The sequence below is a fragment of the Acomys minous genome (genome assembly GCF_964271855.1).
Source record: "Acomys minous genome assembly, chromosome: 5".
Lineage (NCBI taxonomy): Eukaryota > Metazoa > Chordata > Mammalia > Rodentia > Muridae > Acomys > Acomys minous.
In genome coordinates, this window is record NC_140494.1 from 93,942,278 (window position 1) to 93,966,399 (window position 24,122).

The 24,122-nt window shown below is 38.0% G+C and overlaps 1 protein-coding gene across 8 annotated transcripts in view; it reads left to right on the plus strand.

Moving 5' to 3' along the window:
* Nucleotides 1-24,122, plus strand: part of ARHGAP32 (Rho GTPase activating protein 32) — a 234,682-nt gene that overhangs the window by 103,663 nt on the left and 106,897 nt on the right. For 6 of the 8 annotated variants that reach the window (XM_084783262.1, XM_084783261.1, XM_084783263.1 and 3 more), the window contains exons 3-5: nucleotides 8,754-8,845; nucleotides 9,353-9,394; nucleotides 9,723-9,807. In XM_084783262.1, the coding sequence (XP_084639388.1) occupies nucleotides 8,754-8,845; nucleotides 9,353-9,394; nucleotides 9,723-9,807 (219 nt within the window). The remainder of the gene's footprint in view (nucleotides 1-8,753; nucleotides 8,846-9,352; nucleotides 9,395-9,722; nucleotides 9,808-24,122) is intronic. The other 2 variants (XM_084783259.1, XM_084783260.1) reach the window with 1 other exon arrangement.

Below are 24,122 nucleotides of genomic sequence, written 5' to 3' on the forward strand. Positions count from 1 at the left end.
CAACAAGGGGAGGAGAGGGTTTATTTCACTCATATAACAGGGCAGGACCTGGAGGCAGGAGCTGATGCAGAGTCCATGGAGAGGTGCTGTTTACTTACTTACTGGCTTGCTCCATGTGGATAGCTCAACCCACTTTATTACAGAACCCAGGACCACCAGCCCAGCGATAGCACTGCCCATGATTGGCTGGGCCCTCCCAGGCTGGGGGCCCTCTCTCATCAATCACTAATTAGGAAAATGCTCTACAGTTTTGCCTACAGCCCAGGTATTTTCTCAGGATTACCTCCTCTCAGATGACTAGCTTGTTCAAGTGGACACAAAATTAGCCAGCACAGCCCTTGTGGCTGGTTATATTGGTGCTGCTCTGTTACATAGAGACAACTCATAATTTTCAACAGTTTTCAATAGTTAAAGATATAAAAGTTTTTCCTCTTTATGTTTTAGGCAGAAAAGTATTTTAATCATTATGAAGAAATAATATTTAATGATACTAGTTTATAAGTGGCTGTGCTCTCCTAGTGCTAAATACAAGAAAACAAAGCTGATGCAACAAACTGAATCTTAAGAGAGTAAAATGGAAAATGGCAACACGTGACCAAATTTTCTAACTAATTTTTAGATAGTTTTATCACAAGCTTAGGAGCTGAAAATAGTTGGCATTTATTGTATCTCATTCTATAAGTTGGACAGATGGAATGTTTTCAGCTTCGGGTCTCAGAGGACAGAAAGCCACTGGGCTGAGTTCTCATCTGGAAATGCCATGGAGCGATCAGCTTCCTGCTTCAGTCTGGTGGTGGGCAGAGGGTCCCCCACCAGGATGAGGCAGGTCCTAAGTCTGAGGTCCAGGTTTCTTTCTTGGTTGTCAGAGAGGCACCTATCTGCTCTTGTAAGTGACCTGAATTACTCTTCAGCCTTCAAAGCCAGCAGCAGACTTTTTTGACTTTCTCCTCTGTTACCAGCTTGACAAAAATCGACTCTAACATTGCTGCTCCGGATAAATCTGGTGTTTTTTGTTTGTTTTTTTTTTGAGACAGGATTTCTCTGTGTAGCCTTGGCTGTCCTGAACTTGCTTTGTAGACCAGGCTGACCTCGAACTCACAGAGATCTTCCTGTCTCTGCCTCCCTGAGTGCTGGGATTACAGGCTTGCACCACTATGCCCCTGGCATAAATCTGAGCCTTTAATTTCATTTGCAGTCACTTCATTGAAGTGTCCAGATAAATGAAGTAATAGAGAAATAGGCAGAAGGCTTGTTTAGAAGTTGACCTAGAGCAGTGTTACATGTTTTCTTTGGCTTTTATATATCATGATGTATTTACTGTATCTGATAATATTAGTTGGTGAAAATAGAGATGGTGCAAATTTTTAACTCCATCAATATTCATGAAGACAATTGATTAGGGGTAAATTTATGTATTTAGTATGTTGCTGTTGTTAACACAAAAGCAGTACTATCGGGCCGGAGAGATGGCTCAGCAGTTAGGAGCACTTGCTGCTCTTCCAGGGGATCCCCAAGTTTGATTTCTGGTACCATATGATGGCTTACAACTGTCTGTAATTCCAGTCAAAAGGGATCCTAGGCCTCTAGGGTACTGTAATCATTTGCACATACCCCCACATAAACATGCATATACTTCTACATAATTAAAGATAATAAAAATTAAATGTAATGATTATATAATATCCATAAAATAGAATATAATCCTTTAATTAATAAGATCCTAAATTTATTATATATATTTATTACTTTAGTGAGTAGCTTTATGATGAGTTTTTCTTTTTATTCTTAACAGAGAGTTGCTGACTGAAAGGTATAGAGATTCCCAAATTACTTGCCAATTTAATTGAAATATTGTCACTAACGTAGTACAAAACTGCTTCTTTCTTGGCCTCAGTTTCTTTGTTGCAGTGTGGTGGCTAGCCATATATATATATATATATATATATATATATATATATATATATTTATTTATTCAGTTCTGGGACAAGTTAAGCACCTTCCATGTACTACATTTTTCTCTTTGTTCAAAATTTGGAGGGACCAAGGGCATTACATACACTCAAACACTCCCCACAGTATTCGTGTATAAAATTCTCAAAGATTTTCAAGTCTGTAATACTTAGTATTCTGATCCATGCCAGCAGGGTGTCTACTGAATGTTGAAGATTCACACCCAGAGATGATGCAGCCAGGCCGAGGTTGTGCTAGGGCAGTGACTGCAGAAGAAGCCAGCATGTTTGTTTCAGAATATGGCACATTACATGACTGCGGAATGACATTGCAGCTAACCAGGCAATCACTCTACCACTTTACTTGCATATGTGGTCACCAAAATTGGTTACTTGAAAATCCTTCTGTCATTTGCACCAGTGTGAGGACGGTAGAGTAGTTTTAGGGGGTTAGGGAGCAGTTAAAGCAGACAAATTAAAACATTATCTCCCTATTCTTGCTGGTTTCCCCAAATCAAATTATGTTTTACTAGGATGGGTCAATTGATCCTTGTTGTTTAACTGGCTCAGACTGCAGAGCACCAAGTGCTTGCTTTGTTGTAGGTGTGCTTCTAAAGACTGTACTGGCTTTTTACTGGAAGGAAATCCCTTTGGATTATATTCAGTTTCTGCTAGACTTTTGGCCTCAGTTCTGGGTACATGAATTCTTGTTGAGCAAAGCACTCCCTCCATCCTTACACAATACAAGTTTTTTGCTTGTTTTTGCTTTTTGAGACAGGGTTCTTTTGTGTAGCCTTGGCTGTCCTGTACTCGCTGTGTAGACCAGGCTGGCCTTGAACTCAAAAAGATCCGCCTGCCTCTGTCTCCCCAAGTGCTGGGGTAACAGGTGTGCACCACTGCACTCAGCACAAAATAGAACTTTTAACATGAATTTAGTAATTTAAGTTTGATTCTCAATGGATTTGGCACTCATATCAGTTTGTCTTTGCAGCTCATTAAAAATTTTCACCTTTAACATTTGGAGTCACTTTCCCTTTCAGTTGTCTTCTTTCTATACATTTGATGAACATGGCATATGTTTTATATATCTTTCATAAAAGTGTGCAGAAAGGAATGAAAGCCCCGTGACAGCCACCTTTTTCCTGTTACATATTCTCCTGACATAATTGACACCTTATTTTCAGTGTTTAATCAGCTCTCAGTTCAGCTGTGTTTTCACATAGAACTCATTTCAAAACCTCAACAGGTTCTCCACAGAGAACTCAGTGATTTGCCTGGCCATGACCGGGAGTTTTTGTGCCTTCTTTCTGCATCTGTGAGTTCTGTCATCAGAGCTGTGTGGAAGCACACACCATTCTCACATATGCAGCAGAAGTGAATATAGATTTCTACTCAGATTACTCAGTTTTATACTACCGTGTCTTACACTGAAGACCTTACTTTTTTTTAGTGACAGTAGTTGCTTGTTTGTTTTAGTCTTTCCATTTTGAAATTTCATTTCAAAATTCAGTTTTATTTATTGTGACCATGTGCATGCTTGTGTGTGATGTTTATGTGAGAACAGCATGCGTGTGCATTGGCATGCATGTAGAGGTCAGGACAGCTTTCAGGAGTTGGATCTCTCCCTCCACCATGGGTTTTAGGACTGAATTTCCTGTGCAGTCAGGACTGACCCTCTGAGCCATCTCACTGGCCCATCTTCTACCTTTAATAATTTCAAAATGAGAATGAGAATCTTACAAAAACCATTTTGTTTACTTCTAGGAAATATTGGTGTACGGATATGCTGTTTTACTTTATTGCCACTTGAAGTAATCCCTCTCTGTGCTTAGCCACTAACATATAATTAGGATCATTTGTTTTATTTCATTCTCTATTTTTAGAGAGTGCTACGTTTTCCCATTTTAATTTATTTTTACTGTTATTTAACTCATTTATTTGGCCTCAAAATCTCAAAATAGGAACAGTCTGTGTTTTATCCTTTTTTCTGTCCTCCCCATTGGTAAATACTTAAATTAGTTTTTGCCTACTCTTCTATTTTTGTGAAGCAAAGCACACATGCATATTCATGTTTACTGCTTTTAAGGCAGCTTGGTGAAGACTACTTCTCAGCAGTCGATTGGGATCTTCCTGATCGCTTTGTAGTCATGATCATTCCTTGCACGGATGTGGTGTTGCTGCACTCACCTAGTCCCCTGCTAATAGAAGCCTACAGTCCTCTTTGATCCTTGGTTACTTGAAGTAGTCTTGCAAGAGAGTAGCTTTTTATGCACATGACGATTTGTACTTTTGCCAGTGGAGGATGAAAACGGCCAAAAGGAAATCAGTCCTATCTCAGTAAGATATGAAAGGACAGGGATGAGTGTCTTCATTTTACAAACCTCAGCCAGACGGACTCATCATGAAAACATGTTCAGTTTTATCAAGTGTTTATCAAGTCTATACTCTAATGCTTTCCCTATTCATTTTAATTATAATTAAGACTGATAGATATTATTATATCCCCTTGTATTTCTGGAGCAAAGTCAATATAGTTATATTTTAATTAATAAAATAAGTTTGTTTTGCTATTTTGCAGCTGGCCTATAATTTTCTATTATACAGTAGTCTGCCTTTTTACCATTTAATTTTTATTTATCTTTTAATGGAAGCCTACTTTACATATGGAGAAATAACAAGTATGTGTGTATGTCTCTCCATCAACTTTTTCTACCACATGTATCATTCCTCTTGTACATGAAATCTTGCAACATGGATGTGCGTGTGTATTTGCTTCTTTTTCCTATGTGATGGACTCCCACATGGCCCTTTCTGTTTCTGTGATGACTATATCCATCTAGGATTACTCCACTCTCTTACTGGTTGTTAGATCTTATCTTTAGTGATGTCTTCATTGAAGTCTTGTCTTATTATTCTGTTATATATTTTAAGCTGTCCTCTTGAAGGTTTTTCTAAATTATAGATACTACTTGTTAGGTCTAAAGCTCCCTTCACCCCATCCCACACCAAATGGCAGTGCTGGTGACACCGTCCTAAACAGAAGGAGGTTGGCCAAGTAAACAGAAGGGTTTTGAGTAAGCAAAGGCTTTCCTTGGTTTCAGCACAAAATGTAAGCAAGATTGCAGTGAAGCCTCCTCACTAGACCATTCCATGGGTAGAAAGAAACACTCACTGGGTGTTAAATAGCCAAGGCTGTCCCTTCAGGGGCCAGAGAGAAGAGCAAAATGACAGAAAAGCAGGAAGATTATATTAGACAGTCAACATGGCAGGGTCTTTGAGCTGATATAGGCTGTTCAGATTGACCAGGATGCCCTTGCCTGAGGTAGCAGACCTTTGGGCAGATTATGGAGGTTTCTGGTAATAAAAAACTTGCCTTTACTTTTTATTTTTAAATAAAATTTAGGCCCCCAGTGACACACTTTTTCCAACAAGGACACACTTCCAACTCTTTGCTAAACCTATCAGAGTTCTGTTCCCCACTGATTAGCCATTAACATGTTATGAGCCTGTGGGGGACAGTCTTAGTCAAACCACCATACTGGCCATCCACCATATTCCTAAGCAGTACAGTAAAAAATCCATCTTCTAAGTGTCATTTGGACCCACTCAGCCATTTTATTAATCTCTTGTATTATTGGACCTAGTATTTTTCCCTTATTTAAAAATTTATTTTGTAATCCTAGGTATTATTTTACTAGTTCTCATCATTCAGCAGTTATTTCTACACCAAAGTATCTTTAAATACCAAAACAAAAACATTGAAAAATAGAAATGAAAATGGGGGAATCATTTACTAGATAAATTGGCAAACTTTTTCTTAAAGGGCTATCTGGTTCATTTTTAGGCTTGTGAGCCATAATGTTTAGGCAGCTACCCAACTCTGACCAAACATGGCCTTAGTCCCCTAAAGGTTACTGCAAAATCAGGTAGCCTGCAAATTGAATTCTGTAACATTTAATATACAGCCTCGTGCCCAGTGAAACCATTCTTCAGCTTTTGTGTGAGGTTGTCCAGATGGTTGCCTCATCTGTCTAGAAGGGTTAATAAGGCTTGCTTTATTTTGTTTTGTTAGCTTAGAGACGTTGGCTTTGTGGCCTATATTTTTGCTTCGCTGAATATATTCATTGATTCCATAGTTTTTATTATCTATAAAGCTATAATAAAAGAAGAAAGTAGCAAAGAAAGATACTTTACAATGACTAAAATATCAAAAGGTTGATTCAAGAGGTAACAGCACTGTAGACAGAAATGATGGGAAAGTGATAGACCTCATGAGGCTGAGAAGCTTCTGTAAGGCAGGTGACACGGTAAAGAGAACAAAGCGACAGTCTACAGACTGGGAAAAGATCTTCACCAACCCCACATCTGACAAAGGTCTAATATCCAAAATATATAAAGAACTCAAGAAATTAAATACCACCAAACCAAATAACCCAATGGAGAAATGGGGCATAGAACTAAACAGAGAATTCTCAACAGAGGAATATCAAATGGCTGAGAAACACTTAAAGAAATGCTCAACCTCCTTAATCATCAGGGAAATGCAAATCAAAACAACGCTGAGATTCCATCTTACACCCATCAGGATGGCTAAGATCAAAAATTCAAGCGACACCACATGCTGGCGAGGATGTGGGGAGAGAGGAACACTCCTTCATTGCTGGTGGGAATGCAAACTAGTACAACCACTTTGGAAATCTATCTGGTGCTATCTCAGAAAACTGGGAATGGGCTTCCTCAAGACCCAGCTATTCCACTCCTTGGAATATACCCAGAAGATGCTCCAGCACACAGCAAGAAAATTTGCTCAACCATGTTCATAGCAGCCTTATTCATAATAGCCAGAACATGGAAACAGCCTAAGTGTCCCTCAATAGAAGAATGGATAAAGAAACTGTGGTACATATACACTATGGAATACTATTCAGCTATTAAAAACAAGGAATTCCCGAAATTTGTGGATAAATGGATTGAGCTAGAAATGATCATAATGAGTGAGTTAACCCAGAAGCAGAAAGACTCAAATGGTATATACTCACTTATATCTGCATATTAGCCCAACGGGCATGTCCCACGAAAGCCTTCACTTACCAGGAAACTGCGACAGAGGAGAGGACATTCTAGTGGGACTCTAGATGAGAGAATCATGGGAGAAAGGCAAAGTAGAAGGACCAGAGGGTCCTAGAAGCCTACAAGTAGAACATTATGATAGGCAGATTTGGGCACAGGGGTCCCGCTCAAACTAAGGCACCAGCCAAGGACAATACAGGCGATAAACCTTAAGCCCCTACCCAGATCTAGCCAATGGACAGAACACTCTCCACAGTAGAGTGGAGAGTGGGATATGACTTTCTCACATACTCTGATGCCTCACCTTTGACCATGTCCCCTGGACGAGGAGACCTGGTGGCAATCAGAGGAAGGACAGCAGGTTACCAAGAAGAGACTTGATACCCTATGATCATATAGAGGGGGAGGTAATCCCCCTCAGGAACAGTCATAGGGGAGGGGAATAAGGGGAAATTGGGAGGGAGGGAAGAATGGGAGGATACAAGTGATGGGATAACCATTGAGATGTAACAAGAATAAATTAATAAAGGAGGAAAAAAAACTGAAATTAAAAATAGTGTAACATCACAACTGATGAGTGAACAGTGTATTTTCTCACATGCAGACATACACTGTCACACACATATACACTCTCTCACATACAAAAATACAGAAAGAGTATAATGCATATTCTTTCTTGTTTTTGAAGACCGTGTAAAGAATAAAGGAACATCTAAGAAGATTGGCCTTCAAATAGCAGGTCTTAGTAATAGTTAACGTTCCTAGGAGAAGAGAGCATTGGAAACACTCAGTTCTGCTTCTGGTAGTAGACCAAGAATCAATTTTTTCAAGCCCACACAGTTATCTCACATAGTTGAAACATTTTTAACATCATCCAAAATATATTGGCTAGTTTTTTTTTCATAAGAAAAAAAGTAAATAAAGCAGGAGGATTGTGAGCTTAAAATTCCAGCCTGGGCTGTCTAGATTAATAGACAGCCTTTTTAATAAAAAGGCTATGAAAGGTGATAATTTTCTTCCCAGCATACCTTGAGTGTATATCTGATGCGGCTGAACCAGGTGGCATGTTCTGTTTTTCTGTTCTCAATAGTAACTTATATTAAGTATCAGTGTTCTGATCTAGGCTATAAGCATGCATTTCCTTATGGTAGATACTTGGACTTAAATTTTACTTTCTTCAGACTGTTATAAGCCTCTTTATTTTAGATGTTTTTAACTAGACAGCTTAATGTTTCACTACATTTCAAAATCCTCTTTGAAAAACCTGGAGACTGATATGCTTGCAATACCATATATCATCTTCAGATTTTGAAGTGAGAAATGCCTGTTGTTTCCTTGATCCTAGTACACTTTTTAACTTGTGTTGGTAATTGTAATATAACCTGGATTATTTCATTTCAGTAACTCCTAGGAGAGATTTTAATTTTTACTGAGAATCTTAAATAGCTGATTATAAAATTTTTATGACAAGAACACGAACATTCTTATTTTTACAGTAAGTTTTTCCTTACATGGTAAATTCAGGCATTTAAATTTAATATTTTTGTTAGCTTATTCTGAATAGCTGAAAGACAAGTACATTTACAATTTAAAAGAAAATATATTAAAGCATGTTCCTATAGGTACAGGTTGAGAAGAACCAGTAAAAATTTATCTGTAACTTTTTTTTTTAAATGAAAGAAGTCTCAGCAATAACAGAATCACCATAGCTTTCCTTTTCCTTTATTCTCTAAGGCAAGAGGAGCAGATGTCCCGGAGATCCCTGGAGATCTTACTCTTAAGGCATGTGGCAGTACAGCGAGCATGAAGGTGAAACATGCGAAGAAGTAAGTGCGGCCAGGGGTGGGCGCCACGCAGACTCCTGCAGATGCATGTCACTTCTTTATTTCTTGGAAATATTTTGTTTCGATCGGATCTTCCTATGCATATACCAATTTATACTGTTAAGCCTTATATTTTATCCAACAAACAGTTGAACAGGTCTGTATGTATCCTACTTTCCTAAGAATACACTTTATTTTCTATTCTATACATTGTTGTTTACTAAGTTGCATTTGTCCAGCAGGAAACAACATCCTCCTCTTTACCACTAATACATAATCTCATGTAGTAAGGAAAGCCTTATTGGTTGAATTATGGAATCCTAGGTTAGCCTTTAGGAGGTCTGAAAGAGGTATCTAGAGTTAATTGTTACATGGAATACCTGAATCTTTACCACAAAGTTTTAACAGGAAACTCAGCTTCTCCCTTGGTAAAGGAGGACTAGACAGGGAAATAAACTTCAAGTGTAAGTCTAGGAAAGATGAGGATAAAAATGTTCATTCTGTACCCAGGTCCACCCCTCCCGCACTGATGGGCTGTGACAACATCCACAGGTAACATCCAGTGTGCCTTGTTGTGAATTCTGCTTCTCTGTAGAAGCTGGCAGTTCACAGTTACTTTGCTAAAAGTATGGCTTTTCTATGAGCATTGACTTGAGGCAAGAGTAAGAAGCTTAACGTTTTGCTTTCGGTTCATATGTATACACTCCATGCAGTATCCATCTGCTTCCGTATGTTTCTGAAAAGGTCTGTGTGAACGTTTGTGCTCATGTGCATGTGCTTACTAAGTATTTTTGCTTGCACGAGCCCTGAAATCCATGGCCTTTAAACTGATTGTCAGTAGTTAAGTATCTTGTTTCATGTTTACTTTCATGTATTTTAGGTTACCCTTCACAAAGGGACACTTTCCAAAGATGGCTGAGTGTGCACATTTTCATTATGAGAACGTCGAATTTGGCAGCATACAGGTATATTTGAAATATATTTTATATTCTGAATTAGGTAAATGATAGCTCATATATTTATATTGTTTTGGTATTGTTTGATGTAAAAATAGTTTAAAATTTTCTGTTTATTAGTACTTGATACCAAGTTGACATATACTTTTAATCAGCATACTAGCATGTGTTAGTCAGGGAACGCTTTGCCTCCTCTTTATGTGTCATGCTCATATATTCATGGATTTGTAAAGCAGCTTTGTGTTCTGGAATTATGTAGCCTTGCTGACACTACCTTGATTGAATCAATCACCATGAGTTTTGAAGTCTGGAAGATTGCAGTGCTCCCACGTGATTCTCGAGTGTCTTGGTTATTATTGACCTTAACATTCTCACTTGGCACCAAATGAAATACTTTGTTTTGCTCCTGCTCTAAGTCACCAGCAGCTCAGTGTGAAAAATGAGAGCTTTAAAGGGGGCCAGGTTGTGATTTTTTTTTTTAAACCTGTTTTCCCAGGATAACAAAAGCTATTCTTCATTTTGTTTTTCATTATAGTCAAATAGAAAAGAAAGACCTTGATTTCTACACTCTACATAGAGAAGTTTTGCACCTGCTAATCTAGCTTCCCCTTGTCCAGAAGGAGGTCTTCATGGCATACTTATGTGTGTCACAGTGTGCTACTTTTCTTAATTGCATCTTAAAGCCTACTTAGATGGATTTGAGCTATAGGATTTATGAAAGGATTCTTTTTGACTTACAGATTTCTTTACATTTATATTTTCCTCAGCTGCTAAATTTTTGTAATTGTAATTGGTTGTCATTCCCTAGTAGGGTAGAAGATGTCAGTGTTTATTGGCCATTATTGCTGTCATGGGACCTGCCTTTAAGTGTAGTTTGTATACCTAGTGAGACTCCATTGGAGAAAACTAATTTTGACTTTGTCAGCAGTTGACAGTTGGAAATGGCTTCTGTGTTAGGGATGAAGGCTTGTGTTCACATTCCCTCACTGTGCTGGGATCCCATCTGGCTTGGTCCTGTGCAGTCACTGCCGTAGTCTCTTTGAGTTTAGATGCCTATCAGTCCTGATGTGTCCTGAAGGCACTGTTTCTTGGTGTCTTCCATCTCCACTGGCTCTTACACTCTTTCTTTCTCTTCTTCATCAGTGTTTCCAGATCCCTGATGGGAAGGGTTTGATGACGACATCCCATTTAGGGCTGAGTGGTCCAAGCTCTCTCACTCTTGGCACATTGTATAGTTGTGGATCTCTTTTTTAGTTCCTATCTGCTGCAGGAGGAAGCTTCTCTGATGGTGGCTGAGACAGACACTCATCTATTGGCATAACAGAATGTCATTTTATTTCTTGAACAGTGGGGTTTGGCCGTCCCCTAGTTTCATGGCTTATTCAGTGCTGGGTTCTTGGCAATCTGAACAGTGTCAGACACAGATTTCCGTCTCATGGCATGGGCCATAAAGCCGGTGAGATTGTGCCTGATTATTCCTACAACTTTTGCGCCACTTTTGCTCAATATATTATATAGGCAGGTCTCCATAGATTTGTCATAGATCCATAGTAAAAGGACCAAGCCACTATAGACTAAAATATTAGGAAACCAAAGTCTGATCTTCTAAGTTATATTTCTCAGGTAATTTATCACAGTGGTGGAAGGTTGACTTTCACACATGTAAGAATGATGATAAATCTCTTTTGTTCTCTATCTTTTCTGTTAACTACTATGTATTTATTTGAAGTTTAAAAATGCTTACAGACTATGTGTTGAAATCTGTAGATATAGTCCTCTCGACAGGTAGCCATCTATAAAAATGGAGGTGGGTTCTGTTATATACACTGCCTTGAAACATTCTTTTGGCTATTTTATTATTCCTGAAAGTCTGGAATTCCTCTCTTTACAGCTCTGTGTGTATTATTTACTTTCATTTGTCGTGATAAAACACAGTGACCAAGACAACTTACAGAAGATTGTATTCCAGAGAGTTAAAAATCTATTATGGCAGCAGGGAAAGCTGAGAGCCCACATCTGGAATCACAAATGCTCAGCAGGGAGAATGAGTTGAGATTGGTAGGTGACTTCTGAAGCCTCAGAGGCTACATTAGTCACACACCAAGTCCATCAAGACCACAGCTCTTACACTTACCCAAAAATTTCTACCAACACGTGACCAAGTAGTCAGGCATTTGAGCCTATGGGAATCATTTTCAAACAACCACAACATACTGTTTTATCCTATTTTTAAAAAGCACTTACTTCTTTTTGTTTATATGTATGAGTGTTTTGTCTGAATGTATGTTTATGCCTTGTGTGTGGGCCTTGTTTCCACAGAGGCCAGAGGTGTTAGACTCTCTGGAACTGGGGTGAAAGATGTTGTGTGCCACCACATGGGTGCTGGTAACCTAACAGTCCTTTGCAAGAGTAGCAAGTGCTTCAGCCCCACTTTTTAAAGTTTATTTAATTAGCTTTTTGTTAATAGTCTGTATCTTGTTGATCTCACTGTGTTCACTAAATAAAACTTTATAAGAGGACTTACAGGATCATGGAGTATGTATGTTTAAAATGTTGGCATTTTGTTAAGGTTTTGTTTTGTTTTAATGTAGTAATCTCCCTAACTTGCAGGGGATGAATTCTGAGCCCTCTAGTGGATGCCTGCAATAGTACGTGTTTCAGTACGTAGTTTTTTTCCTATGAAAATTTAATTAACTAACTAATTTTGGGTTCTTTTGAGACAGGGTTTCTCTGTGTAGCCCTGGCTGTCCTGGGACTTGCTCTGTAGACCAGGCTGGCCCAGAACTCACAGAGATCTGCCTACCTTTGCCTCCAGAGGATTAAAGGCATAAACCACCATTGCCTGGTGGAAAGATTTAATTTAAAAATGAAGTATAGTAAGAAGTTAACAACAATAGTAAAATGTCAGCAGTAACTGGTAATAAGATAGAATAATTGCAGCAATATACTTAGTAAAATTGCTAGTATCTGCATTTATTCTTCAGAGCCATTATTTCATGAAATGAAGGTTACTTAAATAGGAGCCCTGCAATACCATGGCAATTAATATGGTAACTGAGATGATTACTAAACACCAACACCGAGTAGCTAGATCCTGTATAGTGTGTGTATGCTACATGATGAATGCCTCGTGTCCTGTAGAGGTAGGTAGGGCAGCATGCAGTTTGTCACTCTTGTCAAAACAACATAGAGTTGAAAGCTTGAGCTGCTGTGTCTATAATTTTCCATTTAATATCTTTGCACTTTGGAAGGCATGGGTCCCCGAAACTGCAGAAAGCCAAGCCACAGTTCAGAGTAGTGTGCGGGACCGGGTGGTTAGGTGTGTTACTCAGTGCCAGTTTGTCATGGAGCCAGTGGGTTTTCCTCAGTATCTGTGACACTGGCAGCCATTGCTCATCTTTTTATACTTTGTTCATAGAGCTAGTAAACTAAGGTAATGAATTTCATCGATTTTCTTTAGTTAATGAATGATGTACCATCTGCTCACAGCTCACTTGTCTTTCTTTTTCTGTGTACTGTGTCTTAGAATACTTTGATTATCCTTTTTTCCTTCTTTTTAAAATTATCATTCTTGTTGGTTTCTCTCTTAACTTTAGTCTGGCACAGGACTAGACAAACCAACAAACTATAATCTAGAAACAAATACATGTATATCTGCATTTTGATTGTCTAGTAAAGATTAACATTTTGCATTCATGGGAGAAGATTGATTGATGGATTGTCCAGTATGTATTGGTCAACAGATTATCCACTTGGAGATTATTACACTTGGTTAATGCCTTTCACAGTTCTTCTATGTTGTGTTCTGTTTCAGTTTAGAAAGATGGACATTTGTGTGATTGAGGAGACCTGCTGGTATTAAACTAAAATCGAGCTAGCATCTGAAACCAGGCTGTCTTTAAGGCACCCTAAGAGCATTCACTCCCTTGCTTCTTACTCACTTTGTATGTGACAAAATGATCCTCAATCCTGTGTATATATTTTTGCCGAGTTGGCGGCACATAGCGTTATATTGCAGAAATGGGGTGACCTCCTGTGTCTTCTCTTGTCTGGCAGTGACATTAGGTAGGTTAGCTAAGCATCCTGGAAGACCTCAGTTCAGCAGACTGTGTCACCATGCAGAGAAGTGACGCTGGTGCGATGGAGTGGGCGAGCCATGTGCCGTATTCTCATAGCACCGAGCTGTCCTGACCACAGGCCAGGTTGTCACTTAATATTGGTTTTGCGTTCTTTAGCTTCACATGGTGATTCCTTGATGCACTAGAAATACTGGGTGTTGGCAAATGTTTTTCTCTGCTAAGAAACTGTATATGAACTGTGAGCTCTGATTTAAAGAGCTGAGACAGTGGCAGGGTGAAGGGAAAAAGGACATGACAACACAGGGCAGGAAGGTGTGCCACGTTAAGTCACTTTAGTCTATGTCCACCCACTTGTCTTGTTCTAGAAATACATTGTTTCACCATCTTTACATTTCTGGAACATGCTCTGTTATGTTACATATGTTTTAAAAACAAATTTCTTCCATTATCCTACTAATATTTCATTAGTTGGTCTCTTTGTCTAAGTTTGGGGTGATTCTTTTTACTAAATACCCTGGAATAGTTTACATTCATTAGAGCTACCTGTTATTTGAAGGTTTCTTGGGGTTTTCTGATAAACCTTTGTGCCTAGTTTAAAGTAAGGGTTTTATTTATTTAATCTTTAATTATTATCTCAAGTTAACATTTGAGATTGATCTAATTTGTTTTTGTCTTTTTTAAAGGATAGTTTTTGTTTTATATTAAGAAAAGCATCTGTCTTGCCTTTCAAATTTGTAAAATACTCTAAAAATTAGGTCTAATCAGAAAGCTAGTTTTTAGTTTTATTTTGAACAACCTGTTTTCTGTCATTTTTCAAAATACTGGTTTAAAAATATACTTTTCTATTTATTTTTTTTTCCTGAGACAGGGTTTCTCTGTGTAACCTTGGCTGTCCTGGACTCACTTTGTAGACCAGGCTGGCCTCGAACTTATATCGATCTGCCTGCTTCTGCCTCCCAAGTGCTGGGATTAAATGTGTGCACCACCATGCCTGGTTTAATTTTTTATTCTTGATTATTAAGCTTTGTTTTATTATCTTTTTTACGGCCAAGAATTGAAGAAAATATACTTAGTTAACAAACACCATTTGTCATAAGCCACTCTTTCTTCTATATTTTCCATTAATATTATGCTACTAATATCCAGTATCTTTTCTTGAGAGAAATACAAGGCCATAGGAACTGCTAACAGTTCACTTCCTTTCAGCCAGTCAGGGCCTGGGTGCATTATTGGGTTTTTGTGTGTTCCACCTGCTATGCAATGTCCCCACCCACTGATTTTTAATAAGTACATTCAGTTTTTTGAATTTTTCTTTGAATAGTATTTCAGTAGCCATAAAATATGGTTGTTGATATACCATTGTATTTTGTTTAGGGAAATTAAAATATGAGAACAACAGATAATTGCTGTCTTCGTTAGGTAACCTGGTGGTCCCCACTCCTGGGAGATCACTATGTTGGTGCTGAATTTAGGCTTAGCATAGTATATACTGCCCAGAACTCCTGGGCAATCCAGGTGTGTACTATGCTGCTCCCAGCAACTTTTATTGTAGTTTTCCACATTTTAGCGTATCATGAACAAAAATAATGATTTACCCAGATTTCACAAGATATTTTTCTAGTGAGAAGGGAAAACGTCTTTTGCAACATTTATAGTAACAGTGGATTGTACTTTTATCAATCTAAAGCCAGACTCTTCTTCTGTGCTCTATGTCGTACTGCCACCTAGTGTTAGGATCATAAATAGACATGTCTGATTATAGGAAATTATCCGTTTATCATTTTGCCCAACATACATATGTACTGTTAAGTGACCTCAGTGCAAGGTACAGATCACGTTTAGTCAGAAATGTGGCAAGGCAAAGTATAAGATTAACGCCTGACCCCTGAGCTTTCTGGGGAGGGACTTTGTGTGTGACCTAAGAACAGTGAGGATTAATAATACACATTTTTGAAGCCCGGACTTTTATTTGATTATTTTGAGCCAAAAAATTTTACTGTGGAGCCCAGGTGGTCTAGAACTTAAATACAGGGCCTCTGTAACACTGAACTATACTCCTAGCCCCACACTTTTATGTAAAATTAGTTAATCTGAATTATGTTTAACTGTTTGCACATGTCTCATTAATTCTTCACAACAGCTTCAGTAAAGGAATTTAAGATAAGCATTGTTTAAGAACTTACTCTATGTACAGCCATTTGAATGTTCCTTTACAACTAGAAAAGATCAATCAGGCAACACTAACACTTTAACAAAAAAGAATGAGCCATAGTTTTTAAATGCCCTAGTTGAAAGCTAAAATGTACACAAGCTACATTGTTGCCTCCGTTATCTGAAGTAAGTTCTTCAACATCTCTGGCCCTCAGTTTTCTCATTTGTTAAAGAAAAAGAAAAATATCTATCCCAGGTATGTCACAGAGTACTGTGAGAATTAAGTGAGATGAGAGTTAAATAAGCCAGATTAACTAGTACTCTTTGAAGTATTTTAGACAGAAATTATTTTTCACTTATTTATTTAGTGTGTGTACCCGTGCATATGCTTTGGCACATGTAGGGACAGCTGAGGACAGCCTGTGGGAGTGGGATCTCCTCTTGGATAAGGATCCAGGTCATCAGATTTGTAGCAAGCATCTTTACCTGCTGGCCATTGAGATGTTTTGTAATATGTTTCTGTGTGAGAGTCTTACTATGTAGTCCAGGCTTGCCTAGATCTGTGTAGTCCTGCCTGGCCTTGACACGTGATCCTCCATTGTAAGCATTGTGTCACCCACTGTACCTTTCTAGAAAGGCAGAAGTGCTAAGGCATGAGCTTGGTGCAGTCATACTTGTTCTGTTGACTGAGGGTGGTGATGTCAGGACTGAGGTAGTAAGAGAAACTTTACAGTATGCTTTTCCTGGGATCTTCCCATCCTTAATTTAGTTTTTCTCAAACCAAGAGAAATGGAAAATGTAGCTCTAATCATCTGTATATTTTGTAACGTTATTTTGTCTGAAAGAAAAATCATTGTTATTGGAGGGGATAATTAAAGTAAAAGTCCAGATTGAGTTATCAGTGCTCCTGCCACCCAAGACCTGAATTTCTAACTGTATATGAGTTTATCCTATTGTAAAAGTCCTTGGATTATGAAAAATATATATTCCAGAGTCATAATTGTTCATGAAACTTGTCCAATTAACTAAATGTTCTTTAGAAATAGTATTGTTGATCCTGAAACTGTGGAAGGTGCAAAATATTACTGTATAAGCTATGCGCTTGCCACAGTTACAGACTCAAGCCTTGCCCCCCCCCCCCCCCCCCCCCCCCCCCCCCCCCCCCCCCGCTCACAACAGCAACACAGAAACCAGGCTGTATCGGCTCATAGTGTGACTCATGTTGCTGTCTTGGGTGAGTGATAGGAGACGCAGACTACCTTGTGTTTGGATTTTGTAGCACAAGAGAGATACTTGGACTTATGAAACTTGGAGTTTAGTTTAGGATACATGTGCTCCTACCCAGCATTCCCCTTTGTTATGATGGAGAGAGAAAGATCTTACCCTGGAATCTGTGCACCTATCTGAAGAAACAAAGATCTGTATCTGCAAACTTCCTAGAATATGAACACAAGGTTCAGGGTAGGAGGCAAGGCTCTCTCTCTGGACAGTTTCACTGCTCAGTCTTCCTTTAACCAAGGTTCAGTGCTCTTTGTTCAAAAATCACCAACACCAAAATGTGAACTATTCATGAAGCATTGCTTCCTAATAAGTATGTACTCTGATGAGTGGTCTTTGAGGATTTTATTGTTGTTGTGTGTTCTTACACCTGTGTACCATGAACCTTATACTGAGCTAAGTGTGATTGTAAAATAAATCAGTTGCGTCATTTATACTCATCTGATGAGACAGTGCTCTGCTGACTCTTACTTAGTAGGAACACTAAAATGCAGGCGTATCTCTAGTCTTTCTGTAATGGGATATTTGACCCATAAGCCAAAATTATTGCTTATCTGCTTGCTAATAAAATGCGATCCCATAGGTGTGTTTTTTTCAAGCAGTGCTCTAATCTAGGTAGTGGAGTTAGTATTTTTAGTGTTGGGTAGTAGGAGATGAAGTATTATGTGGGTGGATCATTAAGTAGCGCACATCAGAGCTTGTTCTCACGTCTCTGCCTCTCCTGTAGGCTGCTTACATGAAAGGAAGCTTGTTTACAGTCTATGCAACACAGTGAACTTGCCGCCATAATCCAACTGTAAAAGATGAATGAAAGAAGAACTCCCTGTGCTCTCTGCCATCTGTTGATTAAGCTTTGAGGAATGACTTTGCTGTGGGTGGATGGCTGTATTTTATTCTGCTTTATGCCATTGCTTTCCATGCTCCCTGTTGAGAAAGGGCTTTCTGAGCACTTGAGGCTTGCTGAGTAGAGTTGTATTTTTAAAAACTCGAAGAACACTAATGATGGTTGTTTCCATGGTGATAAAAAAATAAAGCCAACATAGGAAACATCATTCTGAAGATAGATTTGGAATGAATTTAGAAATGTGGGCTTTGAAAATGGTGTTATCTATTTCTAATAAAGAATTGATATGTTGTTAATGTGAGAGGAGTGGAAATAATTTAAATTACTGAGTTTTGTCAAATTTCTATGGGTTTAATTCACTGTTTCATAGTGTGATTTAGGTATTACATAAAACACATGACTTGTTCAAACTTGGGCGTAGGATATCTTAAAATGCATAGCTCATTTCCTGTAGCTTTCTTGAATACCTTGTATCACCACCTAGAGAGTACCTCTGACAAAAAGTCTTTCCTCTAAGAAAGGGAGCAGTATAGCAATAAGCATATGAGAAGAAAAAGCATAAATGTACATGTATATTCAGATGTTTGAGAGGTGATTTCTTGAAGCATCCAAAGATATACAGAATATATCATTATTGGAGACTGGAAGAATGTGGATATTGAAAGGCAAAAGTAGAGAACATCCAGAGAGGAAAACTGAAAAGATGAAGTACCTGCTAGGCAAAGTGAAACATACATTTAGAAGATACTTTTGCTAAAAACCATTAACTCCTTGCTTGGGCCTACAAAGCTGAAGGCATAGAGATAAGTCATTGCTCTAAACCTGCAGTCACTTTGGATTCCAGTCACTTATCTGCATAAGGATAAGTACTCAGAATGCAAGTAAAGTGGAGGTTGTAGGTTCTCCTCCAAGACCCGGGACCTCACTAGCATCTGGAAGTTGGCTTGGTTTCCAGTACCAGGTATGATTTCCTTCCTGTTGTTCAAGTTTTCAATCCAATTAGAAAGGTGTTGGTTACTGCCAGGATATGAGTATGCTACTACTGCACTTTTGGAATATCTTGCCATGCTGGTCGTTTTTGTGCTTCATAAGCATCTCAGCTGGGTAGGGCTGTTGGTTACTTATCCACCTTGGCACTTTACACAGCACCTGTCTGTTAGGTTTTTGCTTGTTTGTTTGTTTGTTACTGTTTGGCCCAACATGCTTGCTGTTTTTCATAAGTATAATTTATTTTTACCTTTTTCTTCCTAATTCTGCTTGGGATGACAGATTTTATTTTAGTCTTTATTTTCTACTTTTTCAACATAAGGGGGAAAAACTTCCTTTTTTTGTGGTTTGAAAAAAATTATTTTAGGAATCTAGTTTGAATACTTAAAGTAAACAATGTACTAGCATCCTGTTTCTAGTATGCAGCCTTATATTTAGGGCTTTTAACCATGACTGCTCTTTCTCATCTCCCAGTCAGTGCTTTCCAGGGTAACCAGTTCATTGATTTCTTTCCCAAAGGTATTCCTTTTTGCTAACGAGTGTAAACTCACCATTTCTGCTTCATGCTGTACTTTATTCTCTTGGATTCATTTTTCTTCTCGTGTACACATTATTAAAACTCTTGCAGTGAGGCTTTCCTGGTAGAAGTTCTGATTTTGTTCATCACAATATGCTTCATTTTGACTCATGATTTTCCATGGTCGTTTAGATATGAATAAAATCTTGGTAAAATTGTTTTAGACCTTGAAGATATTCTTAATGGTCTTCATCCATTTCTGTGCAGCAGTTAGATGCTCTGTATTTTCTTAGGTGTTTCTAGTATTCATACCTTTTTCCTGCAATTCTGGATTTTTTCTAATTTTAAAAATAAATTAATTAATTTTTTCACTTTACATCTTGATCATAGACCTCTCTTCTCCTCTCCTCCTGATTGTACCCTCCCTCCCTCTCTCCCTCTTCCCCCTCTCCTATTCCTCAGAAAAGGGGAGCACCTCTACAGTTCTAAGATTTCACCTTAAAATAAAGAATTTGTTTTAGCTTTTCCTGTTGAACTGTTCAATTAGAAACAGATCCTCCCAGGTTTTATAGTTTGCAAGTGTGCTTATATTGCTTAAATTTCTGAAGGTTATCTTCATGGACTATATTTTTTCATTCATCACTTTTAAAAATAATTTTTAACTTTTTATTTTTTTGTTTTGTTTTGTTTGTTCATTTTTTGTTTGTTTGTTTTTCGAGACAGGGTTTCTCTGTGTAGCCTTGCCTGTCCTGGACTCACTTTGTAGACCAGTCTGGCCTCGAACTCAAAGGGATCCGCCTGCCTCTGCCTCCTGAGTGCTGGGATTAAAGGCATGCACCACCCGCCCAGCTCTTATTTTTAATTTTTTAACTTTTTGAGATTATATATAATTACATAATTTCTCTCTTCCCTTTCCTCTCTACATTCCCTCCCATATGACCCCTCTCCTCCCATGCACATCTTCAGATTCATGAATGAATATTGTATTCAGCAGAACATGAAGCTCCTCTAAAATAGACCAACCACATCCTGGGTAACTGACACACACACACACACACACACACACACACACACACACACACTCCATCAGTTTTTAGAAGATCTTTTCTCTTTGGCTTTTTCATTGACTTGTTTGGAAATTTTAGCCTTTTAGTAACATATTTCTTCTTTAAAGATTGATAGATTTTTTCTCTCTATCTTGATAATTATAGGTATATATATGTCTGCCTAGAACTAGTTTATTTATTGTATTTGGGAACACTGAATACCTTGTATATAATGTTGATGCCTTTTATGAACGTTTCCATCAAACACTTGTGGCCCCTTCTCCTTCTGTCTCAGTATCCGTTTATATCTACGGCTATCTTTCTCAGACACTCAGATCTAAACTGTACTGATACTTTCTAAATGTTTTCCCTGTGTTTTGTTTATAAACTTCATATTGTCTAGCTTAGTGTTCACTGTGGCTATTTGTGAATAACATCTGACAGAATAATTTTTCATGGTCTTGGAGTTTTTTAAAAGTTTGAATCTTTGGAATTCCCATGTGTCCTACTACTATCTTTTGAGAACTAATTTAAGATTGTCCTTCAAGTTGACGCTGTTGTACAGGCTGGATAATACTATCCTGTCGTATAAGCATACACCATGCCCAGTGCCTTATGCTGACACAGTGTCTGGTCGTCTTAGCTGTTCTTTCAGGAAGGTATATACACATGGAATTCCTGAGTCATGTACTAATTCTGTTTTAGTCTGAGGATGGCCATACTGCTTTCACGGTGGCCAACCCATTTTATGTTCCTACTATTACACAAGCATTCTGATTTCTCTTTCTCTGTATTGTCATTGTTTTGGTTTTGTAATTTTAATTTGCAGGTGTTAAAATTGTAGTTCAGAATGCTGTAATGGTTAGTGGTGTTGAATATCATTTCATATGCTTATTGGCCATTTGTATATTTTATTTACTCAACTGTCCTTAAATTGTTTTGCTCATTGTGATTTGATTTATTTTGTTGTTGCCAGTGATGAGTTATAGAACATTATCTACATATCGTTGATACTATGGATTACATACACTTTTCCATGCTATTGATTGCCTTTTTTCCTCCTTAGCTTGTATTGTTTTATTCTAATTAAAAATATTTTTTAATTTTGTGTGTGTATGTGTGTGTGTGTGTGCACGCATGAGTTCATGCACGTGTGAGTGTACCTGCCTGCCGCTTGCCTGCTTGCCTGTGGGTGTGTGCATTCAAGTGTGGTACTTGCAGAAACCAGAGACATTGGATCCTCTGGAGCAAGAGTTACAGAAGATTGTGAGCTACCTAACATGGTGCTGGGAACTGAACTGAGGTCCTCTGGGAAATCAGCAAGTGTTCTTAACCACGGAGCCCTCTTTCCAGTCCAAAAAACATTTAACAACCCTTTCTCAGGGGTGGCCAGAGACCTTTGGAAAACACCGATATTTACAGTATAATTTGTAACAGTAGAAAAATTACAGTTTATGAAGTAGCAAAACAAATACTTTTATATGGTTTGGGGTCACCACAACATGAGGAACTGTATGAAAAGGCCACAGCATTAGGAAGGTGGAGAACCACTCACTGTCTTGGTTGTCAGGAACTCTCTGTGTAGACCACTCTGGCCTCAATCTCAGAGTTCTGGGTTTAAAGGCACTACCATGCTTGGCTTGATATAAAATGTTAATAATAGTTACAACATAAAATTTGTCTGTTAATGTATTTTATTTCTTATGTCGTAGTGTATCATATCCAAGAAATAATTCCCAAATCAACTCTCATGAAACTTTTTGCTTTACTTTTCTAAAATTTTCTTTTTGGATATTATTTTACATCTTTGGTTCATTTTGAATTAATTTTTTTACGTAGCAGTTAGGTAATGATCTGGTCTCGTTCTTTTGCATATGGATATCCTGTTTTCCTAGCACCATTTCTTGAGAACACTATCCTTTCCCTATTGAATGATCTTGGTGTTCTTGTCAAAATCTTTTAACCACATACATCAGGGTTGTTTCTGGCATTACTGTCCTAGTTTATCGTTCCTCTGATACTAACACACTGCTTTAATTCTTGCCATGAATGATGAGTTGCTCTGATTCTCTTCTTTTTGTTTTAAAGATTGATTTGCATAAACACTGTCAACTGGGCTTGATAGAGATTATGTTGACTCTGAGTAGTGTGTTAGGAATAATTTTGAGATGTCTATAATATTAAGTTGCCTAATATATAAACATAAAATGTTTTTCTGTTTTCCTTAGTGCTTCCTTTTTTAAAATATCAGTTTCAGATTAGTAGCATAGAAAACTGTTCCTATAGCAGCTCCATTTTTATTGTTGATGTCACAAAACTTTATAATTTTTTTCCATGAATCTTAACTAATACATCTTTTAAATGTATTAGTCTCTTAAATTATATAGGAAGCAAAATATGGAATTGTTGCCAAAGGATCATTGGTTGTTAGTATGACATTTTCAGTTCCTACTTTTGTCTTGTTTTGTTTGCTTTACTGGTCTTAGTGTGAAATTCTGAGCTTTGTTGTGTTCAGTGTATACTTTTTTTTTTACTGAGCTATATTTTCAAACTGGTAATTACATTGTAAAATTTTTCAATTAGATTTTTTTTTTTTTGAGACAGGGCTTCTCTGTGTATCCTTGGCTGTCCTAGACTCACTTTGTAGACCAGGCTGGCCTTGAACTCGCAGCGATCCGCCTGCCTCTGCCTCCTGAGTGCTGGGATTAAAGGTGTGCGCTACCATGCCCAGCCTAGACTAATTTTTTTAAAGGATGAATTTCTTAAATTATGCACACAAGTGGAATCTTAGCCGGGGGTTACAATTGTACTTGCTTATGTAGTTGCCGTGCTTTTACCTTTATTGATATTCTTACCTCTTCTCGTGTTTTTGTGCTAGTGCGTGCTATTCTTTTATTTTACTCAGTATGACAGTGTTGAACGTTACCTGTAGGCCAAGTCAGGAAAGAGCAGGCGCCCTCAGCTTTTCTGTATTTATGAACATTACGTTTTAGAGTGTTCTTTTAAAATTACTTGGCATTGACATCCATGTGCCCTGTTATACTTTATTCCCTTCGTTTCCCTCTCCCAGTTCCCTTCCTCACCCTGCCTCCCCCATAGCGGGTTCCCTTCTTCCTGCAGTTGGTGTCCATGTTTACGTTACTGCTACTTATATTCCATTACACTTTCTATTACTCATATCCATTAATATCTCTTCCTTCCATCACATGATCCCCTTATTAGTTTCATAAACACATATGTAAACATACATACATGCAAGTATACTTACACAGATAAGTTTAAATTAGGTTGTGCATATGAGGGGAAACAGACTGCTTTTCTGAGTTTGGTTTATTTGACTTAACATAATGATTCTAGTTTCCATTTTCATGCTAATGTCATGATTTCTTTTTTTATGGCTGTATAAATTCCATTGTGGGTAT